Source organism: Calliphora vicina, chromosome 4 (genome assembly GCF_958450345.1).
Source record: "Calliphora vicina chromosome 4, idCalVici1.1, whole genome shotgun sequence".
NCBI lineage: Eukaryota > Metazoa > Arthropoda > Insecta > Diptera > Calliphoridae > Calliphora > Calliphora vicina.
The window spans coordinates 18,091,395-18,105,211 of NC_088783.1; the positions used below are offsets into that span (position 1 = coordinate 18,091,395).

Genomic DNA, 13,817 nt, shown 5'->3' on the forward strand with positions numbered 1-13,817 from the left:
CCCATAAATTTTGGTTGGTTTTTGTTGCTATATTTAGTAGTTTTTTTTTTGTAGTAGAATTAAAGTAGTTTAGCAAATGTTGTTGAGTGTTTAATACATCATTACGTTATGACGTTTTAATAAGGACCAGCCCTCCATTGAATTGTTGTTAATGTTGTTGTGTCAGTTGCATTATCATCAGTTAAACCACATCCTCCTGTTGCTGATATTCGGCGAGAGTTTTTAGCAATAGCAAACGTGTTGCCAGCTCTTTTGAATATTACCAAACAAGCGTTTCGTTTTGCATATTTTGAGGTTCACTGAAATTAGCGGCTGACATGAATTCAGGTGATGCGGAACGCGGGCCATTTTGTTGAGATTGTTGTGACTGTTGTTGTTGCTGCTGCTGCTGCTGTTGTTGTTGCTGCTGCTGGGCTGCCAGCAGATGGTCCGGAGGTGGTTGAGGTCCCCCCGCCGATTGTATATTCATGGGGGGTCCTCCAGTCTGACTAAGGAATTGTGATTCGGGCGTTAGGCCAAATTCATTAACCATAGGAATTGGACCCGTATGATCCATTGGTCCACCTAGAAAGGAAATCAATAAATTTTCAAAGGGCATAATTAATTATGATTTCTTTTTGTTGGCGTACAATTTGTGATCAACAACTCACCAGGCGCATTAAAAGGCATTGGTCCACCAGGATGTCCTGGAAAGAAGGGTCCATCGTGTGGATGAAAATGAGGTCCATAGCCAAATTCAAATTTGCCTTCGGCTGCAAAATAGGGAAAACCGGGGCCATCATCCAAACCACCCGGTGATAGATTCATAGGAAAACCTCGCATCTTGCGGGCACCACCAAAGAACGGTGGCCGACCCATGCTGGTTATTTGTTTCATGCGTCGTTCTTTTGAGCGTTTGTTTTGAAACCACACCTGCAGGAAAGGAGATGAGAGAGAGGACAATTAGTAATGTTTTGAGAATTTAGTTAAAGAGAAAAGTATTTGTGCTAAATTTTTAAAAATCATAGGACAGCTGTTTTGAATCTTTTCTAAAAAAGAAAACTAATAATTTTTCGATTTCAAATCAAGCTTAAGTTAAATTTGTTTCTTGCAAAACTAGAATTTTAAATTTAATTGGAATAAATTTAAATATTCTTGTGCTGTTTGGTGTCAGCTGTAAACCTTTTCTATTTCACTCACATTATTGAGAAATTCACAAATTATTTTCTGGGCCGCTACGACCTTCGTCTTCATTCTTTAAACTGTCTGGTGTCAGTTGTTGACTACTTCCTCTGTTAAAGTCTCATTATTGAGATATAGAATTCGGAACTTTTTTATATTAATTAACATAATGTCCTATTGTACACATTATTTCGGAGCATGATAAAAGCTTGAATATTAAAATTTTGTTTATAAAATAAAAACGAACAAAATCGTTTCACTCCATTTTTATTAGTTTTTATTTTTATTACTCAAATGCAAAAAAAAAATCTTTAAACAACAAAACATACACAAAATTTATGAACTTTATACTGCGTTTACGGCCCCATCATAAAACCACAACTGAGGAGTAAAGAAAGATAAGTTTTTTCTTGAATTGAACAAAATCATAAATGGCCATAATACAATTTTTATGATGATCCACATCATCAACGCTCGTAAGATTATAAAAAAAAGTTTATATTTTTTTTATGATCCCGATCTAAATGCCGCTTTAAACGGCCTCACACTCTTAGGAAAAAAATTATGATTTTTTTTTTATTTTTTTTGCATAAAATCCTATCCATTGTGTTTATTATTTTAAGACCAGGTAATGACAAAGAGCAAATGTTTGGCTGAAGGAGCATGATGTGAACATTCAATGTCTAGAATTATGTTAAATTAGTGAGAATGAATAGAAACCCAATGAACAGAATTTTTAATGTTTGAAAAATTAATTTCATTGGATAAAAAACATAATTGTTCAAGGTTTCTCTAAACTAAATTTCGTATTGAAATGAGGATGATTCAAAATGTTATATGTTATTATAAATCTAAGTTAAATAGATATTTAAGAGTAGTTTGAAAATAATTCAGACCCGTTCTCTATCCCCAGCAAACTCGTAAAACATAATTCTCCAAGGTTTCTCCAAGCTAGAGAGAGATTTGAATTTAATATTTTAGTTCAATTTGAGGTTGATTTGAAAAATTATATTTACTTTATTTGATATCAAATGTTGTTCTGAGATCACTCTCAAACCAAAAATATAACATTGTAATTTATAAAATAACATTTGAGAAATGTTATTTTCTCATCATTATATCACATACAAATCTTGACTTAAAATATTAAAAAAAAAAATTTCAGAATTTCAAATTGAGAATATCACTTAGAATTAACGAATCATGCTCAAACCTAAAAACAAGCCTGACTTAAAAAATTATAAAAATAAATGCAAATATTTTCTCTAGTATTTAATCTCACATTTTGGATGATTTGAAATTAACATTTGATATCATGTTGAGAAAACAAGTTTTCTCAAATTAATACTCAAACCTCTGTCCATATTTTTCTTAGAATTGTTGCTGATCTATTGAGAATGATTTGAGATTAAAAACTTTCTCGAATGTCAAACGTTTGTTTTTCAATGTTTTACTTAAAAAAAAGAATACATTTTAAAAATATCGGCTTCCTTTTAGATTTCAACATAATTTGAGATGGAATTTGAGAAAACTGCATTTTTCATATATTTTTCTTGAATTCAAAGTCAGTCTTTAAGTTTAAGAATGATTTGGGAATAATAGTTAATAACTAATTGAACAAAAAAATATTCAAATATTTTCTTATGTATTTATTATAATATATTTAGATTTGAATATAACATTTCTCAAACGATTTTATTTTTAAAAAAGAATTTTTAAAAATTTCCGGATTTCAAATATTTTTTCTAAATTCAAGCTCGATCTTCAGGTTTCTGACCCTTTTGGGAATAATAGTTAATTACTAATGGAGAAAATAAATTATTCAAATATTTTTAAGTTCAAACATTCGATATCAAGTTGAGAAAATAAATTTTCTCAAATCAATCTCAAATGTAGTTCAAATTCAAAACTCAAATCTCTGTATAGGAGATTAAATTCAAAATTGTTTCCAATCCTTAGCAAACTCGAGGGTTTTATGTCAATGAATTGAATTCAAGCTACTTCTAAAATGTCAATATTTGATAATATTTGCATTTTGAAATATTTTATTCAAATTCAAATTTAGTCTTTAGGTTTGGGAACGATTTGTGATTATACTAGTTGTAAATATTTAATTGAGCGAACATAAACATTCAAATATATCATATATTTAATTTTAATGATTTGAAATTAAAAGTTGATAAAATATGTTTTCTCAAATCAACCTCTAATTGAATTCAAATTTGAAAACTCAATCCTCTGTCTAGGAGAAAAAAGTTAGAAGAAACTCCTCAGCAAACTTGATGGTATAATTAATGTCCAATTTAGAATGATTTGAAACCAATCGAATGTCAAATGTATGCTTGATTTTTATTTTTTTTTTATTTATTTTAAAAACGAAAAAATTTTAAAAACTTCGACTTCTCTTTAAATTTTAGCTAATTTTGAGCTGAAATTTGAGAAAATATTTTATTTAAATTGAAATTCAACCCTCAGGTTTGACAATGATTTCGAAACAATAGTAAATAAGTAATTGAGAAAACCTAATTATGCAAATAGTTTCTCAAGTAAACTTATAATTGAAACTCACATTTGATATCAAGTGGAGGAAACAACATTTGTCACAGGTTTTTATATCCTTCACCTTCGTGAGAAGGGTATATATAAGTTGGTCATTCCGTTTGTAATCTCTATATTTTTCATTTCCGACCCTATAAAGTATATATATTCTGGTATATATATCCTGTCTGTCTGTTGAAATCAATTTTCTGAAGACCCCAGATATCTTCGGGATCCAAATCTTCAATAATTCTGTCAGACATGCTTTCGAGAAGTTTGCTATTTAAAGTCAGCAAAATCGGTTCACTGAGATATGAGGAAAAAACCAGGACAACCTCGATTTTTGACCTATATCTGGATTACTAAGTCATTAATATAGACAATATGGATATCAAAGACCTTTGCAGTGACGTATATAAAACCATAGTAAGTTGGACCTACAATGAGTCAAAATCAGAAAAAATATTTTTAACCTGATTTTTTTTTACCAAATTTTTTTTTCGCTAAATATTAACAAAAAAAATAAAAAGCAAAAAAAAAATTTTAATTAAAAAACAATTCGAAAATTTTTTTTCCAAAAAATTAAAAAACTGCAAAAAAAATTAATTTTGTTTACCTAAAAATATTTAAAATTTGTATTTTGAAGTATAATTTGATGAAGGGTAATAAGATTCGGCACAGCTGAATTTAGCTCTCTTACTTGTTAGTTTTAAAAATGAAAATAAGTTTACTTCTTTTTATATAGAATTCAGATTTGCTCACAATTTGGGAATAATAGTTAATATTTTATAAAGAAAACCTGATTTTTGGAATATTTTCTTAAGTATTTAAGTTGAGAAAAAAAATTTCTCAAATCAACCTCGAATTGTATTCAAATTAAAAACTCAAAAATCTGTCTTGATTTGGATTATATTTCAAAAACATGTTTGTTATTAAATTTTCCTAATTGAAAACACATTTTTGTTATTTTTTGTGTTTCAATTACGAAAATTATCTATTCAATAATTTTTGTATTTGAAATTCAACCAATAACGAAAATTGTATATTCAATTGTCAAAATAATCAAATTCAAAACTCAAAATTCAATAGAAAATATCAAGAAATTTTGTTTTTGAGCAAATGAATACTTGATTTAATTATGAAATAATTGAAACCAGTTCAATATGGGATAAATGTTTGAATTGAAATATAATTTTTTCTGTGTTATAAATTTGTTTAGGTTATTTCTCAAAATTGTTTGACTTTTGAGCCAGAGTTTGATTAAAAATCCTTGTCAATTTGTTAACAAACTTAAATGTTTACTGGGGAGTTGTATTATTGGTTATGCTCGAAAATTTGGTTTTGTGTGTTATTTTTTGCTTAAATCGTTTGCTTTTTTTAGGTGCTGATGATTTTTTTTTTTTGTGTTGATGATTTTTTAATATTTATGTTGCTTATGCAACAAATTTTGACATTTGTGCTCAATGAATTTTGTTGATTTATGCGTAATTTTCGGTGTTATTTACTTTGATTCTTGTTTTTTTTCTTGTTAAAGAAAATTATTCAGAAATTTTCAGAATTTTGAGTTTTTAACTTGACGACAAAGATGAAATTAAATAATTTTCTGTTGAAATTCTTTAAAGCTTTCTTATTTTCTGAATATAATAAATAAGTTCAGTGGTCTTTAATCAGTTTGCAAAATAAGTTAATGTTTGTTAATGACAGGTCAACTTACTTTGTGATGACTACTACTTACTGGCTGCATTACTAAGAATTAATGTAATAATGTCTAGATTGTGAAGAATAAAATGTTTAAATTTAAATAAAATTTAACTAACCGACAACTTTGTTGACTAACAATCTAAGAGTTTTAATAAAAAAAAAATTCCAATAAATTTTTAGAATCTTTTGCATTTAAATTTGCATTTACATACATACATTCATACATATGTATGTATTTAAATTTATGTATGTATATATGTATTGTGGCATAATATTTGTTTTTCATTCGAACATTGGATAAAATAATAATGAAAAAAAATGGAAAATTTCAAAAAAAAGAAACTTTTATTTTTCCATACATATAAATGAAGAGTAGAAAAAAAAGAAAAACAAAACTATATAGATTTGAATAAAAATTGCTATTATTTTTTATATTGTTTTTTTGTTATTTTTTCCATTCTTCCAAGTTGTTGTTATTTTCTGTAGTTTTGTTGGCAGAGGGAGACAAACAAATGGAAAAACTCTATAATATGGCCAAAGGCGTTTGTTACAACGAAATATATGTACACACAAAAAATTCTTTAGGATAATATGCAAAGTTTTAAATGCAAACACGTAGAGAAATAAAACAATCATAATGGTATTGGGTTTTGCAAAGATTCGGATAATTCTGGAAGAACAAAATTGTAAAATAACGGAGAAAAATATGAATACTTCTCGATCATTTTGTTGAAAAGCCAATCATAGAAAAAGTTGAGAATTTTCTAAAATGAAAAATCTTATTGATATCATTCTCGAACTTTCTAGAATAAGGGTTTTACTGCGAGGTGAAAATTGTTCCTATCATTTGCGATATTCCTTCTCGAATGTTTGCAAGAGAAACATTGTAATAATTGTATCTCCAGACAATCTGTTTGTGCTAATGATAGTCAACATATTCACTAATGGATGTTTCTGGGTCAGTATTAAAACAAGTAAGAAAGTATGGTCGGTCAAGCCCGACCGTATAATTCCCTACACTAAGTAAAAGAGCAAAAAAAATTTTTCTTTTAAAATTTCAATAATTTATATTTTTGAGTGATTTTCTGAAGTGGGCCTTATATGGGGGCTATGACCAATTATGGACCGATCACCGTCGTGTGATTTGTGTCTATATGAAAGTTAACTATGTTGAATTTTGTGTGTTTACCAACATTTTTTAACGATTTATGCACGTTAAAGTGATTTTCGGAAGCGGGTATATATGGGAGCTATGACTAATTATGGACCGATCGTAACAAAATTTGGTGACATGAATTTTGTGTGTATAAAAATTATTTGGAGCGCAATTTGTGGAGATACATATATAAATTAAACATTTATGACCGATAAAGTCCAATTTCGGGAGGACATTTGTATGGGGGCTAGGTGAAATAATGGACCGATTTCAGCCAGTTTCAATAGGCTTGGTCCTTGAGCCGAAAAAATAATATGCATCAAATTTCATCGAAATATCTTCAAAATTGCGACCTGTACTCTGCGCACAAGGTTTACATGGACAGCCAGCCAGCCAGCCGACCAGACGGACGGACGGACAACGCTTAATCGACTCTGAAAGTGATTCTAAGTCGATCGGTATACTTTAAGGTGGGTGTTAGACTAATATTTTTGGCCCACTATTGTGGTGTAGGTTATAAATAAGTATAAGAACAGGAGCCTCTTGATTATTTGATGCTTCGAAACCTCTCTGTTAGGGTTCTGCAAAAGTTTAAAGAATCCTGTATTTCATCAAAATCTCATCTTCAATTATTTTTAATGAATTTTGATCTAATCAATTTGTCAATGTTTGTTGGTCATCCTACATCTTTGAAAGAACATTTTTGAGTTAGAACTGAAGACTCTTGAATATTTGCAGATTTTGGTTTGGATCAAAAATGCCATCAAGACCCTTACTTTTATTTCTATCCTACTGTAGATTCTGTATGTTTTTCCTTAAAGTGTATTTCACAAAAATAACTAGAATAAATCTAATACAGATAGAGAGTTTTCCAAAAGGGACTTCCGAACTTTGACAGTTGATGGTGGCCATATTTTTGAAGCTACATCTGTCAAATTGGTCGTCATTTATTCAGTTTCTTGCGGGGTCAGCTGTGTTCTGTGAGAACGAAAGCTCATTGTGCACGAACGATTTGAGGGCATGGTCATCTCACATTGAGGTGATGAGAACTGGCCACCAAGATCGTGGTATTTGGCCCCGTTAGATCTTTTTCTTAAGTTGCAGATCTATGGGAATAAAACACAAACTACAGCGGCCCTCAAAGCCCACATAACCTTCAAGACCTTTACTTTTATTTCAGTTCTACTCTAGTTTCTGTATGTTTTTTCCTTAAAGTGTATTTCACAAATACCATAACTAGAATAAATGGGAATATATTTAGCAAAAAGAGAAGCAAAAACCGATTCAGTGGTCGATTTAAAAGAAATATTTAAAATGCTGCAACAACCAGCCACAAAAAGAGAATGTTTGGTTAACATTGTTGATTGGATGCTTTACTAAACCCCCACCCCCTGCCACCAAAAAGGGGGAAAGGTTCAAAACAAAAGAGTGTAAAAAAAGAAATCAACAATATGAAATTAAAATCATAGTTTTTTATGGATTTTAACAACAACAATTCATCATCTCTCGTCATTGTTGGTTGTTTAACACTTTTTCAGTTGATTTTTTTTTATATTTTTCCTTGATTTTTTGTAATTGTTGTTTTTTATCTTGTTAACAATGTTTCTGAATGTTTATTATGAAATGCCACTACAATTGTAGCAACACAGCAGCAGCAGCAGCAGCCACCACACACTACAACTACTTACTACTGGTGGTGTCAGTGGTAGAAATGGTGATGGTTAGGTGGTGTTGCTGGTGGTAAGTACTTTTTTTGTTCTCCACCATTTTTGTTTGTTTGTTAAACAACCAACTGAGTAGCAAAGCATCCAGCCAGTCAGCCTGCCAACCATCCATCTGTCCATCTATCCAACAAAGTCAGTCATCAGTGAACCAAACTCGACATTTAACACAGAAAAAAACACTCGAACATACCAAACAACCAACCAACCTTACAAATGTTGAGCAAAAAAAAGTTTTGTGAATGGATGTTGTTGCTGCTGTTGCTGACTGGTTTGTATTTATCGGACACCAGCGGCTTATAGCAACAAAAAAAATGAAATAAACTGCAACAACAAATAGTTGTTGCAAAACAAATGCGAATATAAAAAGTTTTTTTTGTAACTTTTTTTTCCAATATTTTGCTATTTGTTAGTAGCATAATAATTTTAAAATTTTTTCTGCATTTTTTTTTTAGTTGTAAATTCATAAATATACAAGTGCAATATTTATGACTCTCTAAAGAGCCTGACTGGGGGGACAACACACAGCAGCAGCATCAGCAAACAACAAAAAAATCGTATTTTCTTTATTACTTGTAAATTACAATACCTAGATACATTTATCATGCTGAAAACATTCAAACAACTCGAAAGACCACTCACTACTGACCATTACAATACTAAAGCAAAAACTTTATAATTTTTTTTTGTTCAACATAATTTAAACTTTAACCAGTTAAATAGAAAACTATAGTAAAATTATTGTCATAAAACTTTAAAATAAACAAATAAATAGTATTTTTATTTAAGTAAAAGAAATTTAGAGCAATGAGATTCAAAATTGCAAATAAATGGTAATGCCTTAGGTCTATTTTTATTTCAATTTCTAAATTTGTATAAGTTTACATCATGTAAAAATCCCTTAAAGTAAATCTTCTGAACCAATTTAGCCATGATTTTCTAGGTGTTTGTGTAAATCAAGCTCATGTCTAAACTACTAAATCAAACTTAATGAGATTAATAACAAATAATTATCATTGTCCTAGGCAGTTGGCTATTGAAAATCAGCCAAATTGCTTTAGTAGAAACAAAGTTATACACTAAAATGTAAGAACACCTCGAACAAATTGGTTTGTTTTGAATGAAATCTAGTTTTCTGCTTAGCTTGCTTGTGTAAAGTGTTTAATAATGTTGTTGTTGTTATTATGATTTTAGATGTAACTTTACAATGTCAGGGAAAAAGCACAAAATACTATTTAATTCTGATAGTGACCCTCGTAGACATTATTTTCCCCTATTTAAGTTCTATTTACTTGGCTGACTTAAATTTTTATTTTGTTTGCTTAATTTTAGACTTAAGAGTCCTTTGTAATGCAAAATGAAGTCAATTGCCTATTTTGCTAATCTCTGTTAATTTATCGTGGAACCAATTGTCACTTTAGTGTCCCTATGTAATCAATAGTGTAGTCAGTTTAATGTTTTGTATAGTTTACTTTTGGAAGTCAATTTCCACTAATAATCCGAGCTGTGGTCTGTTTGTTTCCACGTATGTGTACTAAATTATAAAAATAAGGCATTTGGCCATTTTTCAGAACCCAACAATCTACACAAGATTTAGTGGTCACTTAAGTGTCGCTAAGTAATCTAGAAAGTAGTTAATTTTTTTTTTTTAATTTCACTTGATTAAGCCACTTTTTCACTCACCAAAACCTGTTTAATGCAAAAAGACGTCAATATGTTACTTTACAGGTACCAGGTGATCTAGCGCAGAGTAAATTGTCACTTTAGTGTCCCTAAGTAATCTAGAAAGTAGTTAGTTTATTTTTTTTTTTGTTAATTTCACTTTATTAAGCCATTATTTGACTCACCAAAACTATTGTAAGGCAAAACGAAGTCAATTGATTACTTTACAGATACCAGGTAATGTGGCGCGGAGTAAATTGTCACTCTAGTGTCCCTAAGTAATCCAGAAAGTAGTTAGTTTAAACTTGTTACAGTTCTCTGTTTTAATTACACTTATTAATACTTTTTATTTCAAGAATTGGTCAATTGGTCACTTTACACATCCCAGGTAATCTAGTGAAGAGTCAATTGTCACTAAAGTGTCTCCATATAATCTAGATTGTAGTTAGTTTCATGGTTTTTTCTTCTCTTTGTTCTAATTCATCTTATGTGTAGTAGGTATTAAAAAAGTAAATCAAATGTTCTCTTTGCTCATTACATGTTACCAAGAGAGGATTCAGTTGTTACTTTTGTGTCTCTAAGTAATCTATATAGTAGTCAGTTTAAACTTTTTGATGTTTTTTGTTTTAATTTCAATTCTATGTACTTTGTAATGCTATACTAACACACTGCTATACTATGACCACTATACACATCCTAGGTAATCTAGGAAATACTCAATTTTCACTTTATGACTATGACCACTATACACATCCTAGGTAATCTAGGAAATACTCAATTTTCACTTTAGTGTCCCCAAGTAATCTACAGAGTAGTCAGTTTGTACTTTTTTTAGTTCTGAGTATTAATTTCTCTTATAAGTACTTTGTAATGCAAAGATAAGTAAAAAGTCACTTTAATGTCCCTAAGTAATCAAGAGTGTAGTCAGTTCAAATGCTTTTCCGTTTGCTGCCTTAATTTCAATTTGTAATGAAGGAGAAGTTATTTAGCAACATTACAAGTAGAGAGCCAGTTGTCACTTTAGTTTCCCTATGTAATATAGAGTGTAGTCAGTTTAATTTTTTTCAGTTCTCTGTTTTAGTTAAAATTATATGTACTCTGTAATGCTATAGTAAGACAATTGGCCACTAAACGCAGTCTAGGTAATCTAGTGAAGACCCTATTGTTATTTTAATGTCCCCAAGTAATCTACAGTGTAGTCAGTTTCACTTATAAGTACTTTGTAATGCAAAGATAAGTTAATTGGTTACTTTTCACATCCCAGGTATTCTAGTGAAAAATCAATTGTCACTTTAATGTCCCTAAGTAATCAAGAGTGTAGTCAGTTTAAATAATTTTCCGTTTGCTGCCTTAGTTTCAATTTATAATGCTAAGAGAAGTTATTTGGCATCATTACACCATCGGGGTAAACTAGTAGAGTGCCAATTGTCACTTTAGTGTCCCCAAGTAATCTAGAGTGTAGTCAGTTTAATTTTTTTACATTCAACTTTAGGAAGTAGTTATTTAACACACTACTAGTAATCTATAGCATATTTTTTTGGCAATTCGGAGTCTGTTTTAATTGGCTGTTTTCATTTCTCTATAAGGAATAAGTAATTTTACTCACTTTAAATCAAATATCAATGGTTTTATTGCCATTTTATAAATGGCTCATTAAAATTTAAATAAAATATATCCTTCTGACCCCCATTAACACGAAGTCTGGTTAAGCCTTAACCAATAGTTATACAGTCGGTTAAAATTATTTTTGTATAAAAACTGTCAGTATAACTATTAGTTAAAACATAACCAGACTTCGTGTTACTGGGGGTGAGTGTTATATCTTACTCTACCTTGAATTGAATTTAAAAATAAATAACATTTGTTTCTGTTCTACCCTATTTTATTGGTTTCCTTTAAAATTTTTGAAGTTAATTTTATTTAAATTTTTATATTCTTACTTCCCCAGGCCAACTTCATTTGAAAAACCATAAAATTTGTTATTATTAACCCACTTCACACAGTAGGATTCTGTTAACTGCCAGACATAAAAATATTATTTATATTCTTGGGAACTTCATAAAAAAAATAAACCAAAAAAGCACAACAAGGAATCTGGCAGTGGTGCAGTTTTATTAATAAAAAAAAAAGAACAGAAAAACTAATCGTCACAGTCACCATCACCATAACCACCATCAAGAGCAGCAGCAGTCGTTCTTATCATCAGCAGCTTTTGGTGACGGCATTAAACACAAAGCTTTAGCAGCAGGTTATATAGGCTGTGTGATGGCTTGGCAACTTAAAAGATTTGGATGATATTTGGCGCTAAATAATAAATAGTCTTGCAATTTAAAGGGAAATAATAAAATTTGAAACAAGAAAAGTAGGACATTTTAAATTAAAGACTGGGTAAGAAACTGGAAGTTAAACTTGATAGTTTCAAGTGTTAGCATTGATGCCTGTTTCCATAAAGAGCCGGCTGACACCCCCAGAATTGTTCAGACTTTTTGTAAGCAGGCTGTGCTGAAAAATCCACTACATTTCATTACATTAGACAACCTGATGATTTTGTTCTGCTGACATTGAAACTTCCTTTCATAAGTATGTCAGCACTCTTGCTGCTTGTGTCTTGCTGACATTTGTTCTTTTGCCTGCTTCCACGGAAGAGCTCTCACATTACAAATCTATTTTCAATTGTGTAATAACTACACAATTTTGTTTATAAACAACTTAATAACTAAATTTAATCTTGTAATCTCAGCTTAAATCTACTTTATTCTAAATAATTATTTCAACTTTTTTTGTGGAAATATTAAAACTTTAATTTCAAATAACTTTTATATTTTTTTTCAATCATGACTTTTATTAAACTTCGATAGAATAATAATGAAAAAAAAAAAGTAAAATAAAAAACAACGTAGATGTTGTTGCTGCTGTTATTATCTTTAAAGATTCTAGAAAAAAAGAGTAGTAATTTTTGTTGCTATTTTTTTTTTTTTTTCAAAAACTAATTAACTTTAATCGAAATTTGTTGAGCGGTTTTTTTTTTTATTTTCGTTTGTTTGACGGTAGAAATATTTACAATGAAAATTAGAAATGATTTTGCGGTTTAACAGAAAACTGAAAAACAGCAGCAATAATAACAACAAAATTATTTGTTTACGGCAACACAAACCTTCTTAGACAAATTGCCAGGCCAACGGATCGTCATTCATTGAGTGAGGAAAAGATAGCAGCCGTAACAATGGAAATAATTTCAGAATGACTTGTAATTTGTGTGTTTTATTGCTGCTGCATACAACAAACATATCATCCAAACGTATACATTTCATGACTATTTCAAAAGTCACGCCTTTTGCGGGCGGTTGGTCGTTTAAATTTAACTTTGTTACATTTGCCGAATTGGCTTCTGCTGAAACATGAAATATTAAAACAATGATAATAATAATGATGATGTTTCAAACGGTAGAAAGAAAACACTAGCAACAGGCGCCTTTAACACAATAAACCTCTGTACATCCATTCATCCATCCATCTAACCCAAACGTCTGTCCGTCCGTCCGTCCATCTTTCTAATTTATATTTTTTAAAATTTGTTTGGGAAACTCTAACAAAAAACAAGCAGCAGTTTAAGTAGTTTGTTTGTAATACTCTCCTATCACCACTTAATAGTTCATTGATGAGTTGTTGAAATTCGTTGCTTCCACACAAAAGAAGCCGCCAACGAAATTATCATCATCATGGCGCTTAGACGCTTTTTTGAGGTTTTAGAATTTTTAAACAAAAAAAAAATGTGTTAAATTAACCTTATTTTATTTTCTGTAAGATCATCTGAAATGATCATGTGCATGATATTTTTTATTTGAAAAAGGCAAATAACCGAAAAAATAATTATTTGT

The 13,817-nt window shown here is 30.0% G+C and overlaps 1 protein-coding gene across 1 annotated transcript in view; it reads right to left on the reverse strand.

Annotated features, from left to right (window-relative positions):
* Positions 1–147: 147 nt before the first annotated feature.
* Lim1 (LIM homeobox 1) overlaps positions 148–13,817 on the reverse strand; it is a 171,071-nt gene continuing 157,401 nt past the window's right edge. The window contains exons 6-7 of the mRNA XM_065508152.1: positions 651–912; positions 148–564 (exon numbers count right to left, since the gene is read on the reverse strand). Coding sequence (XP_065364224.1) covers positions 260–564; positions 651–912 — 567 coding nt within the window. The 3' untranslated portion in view covers positions 148–259. The remainder of the gene's footprint in view (positions 565–650; positions 913–13,817) is intronic.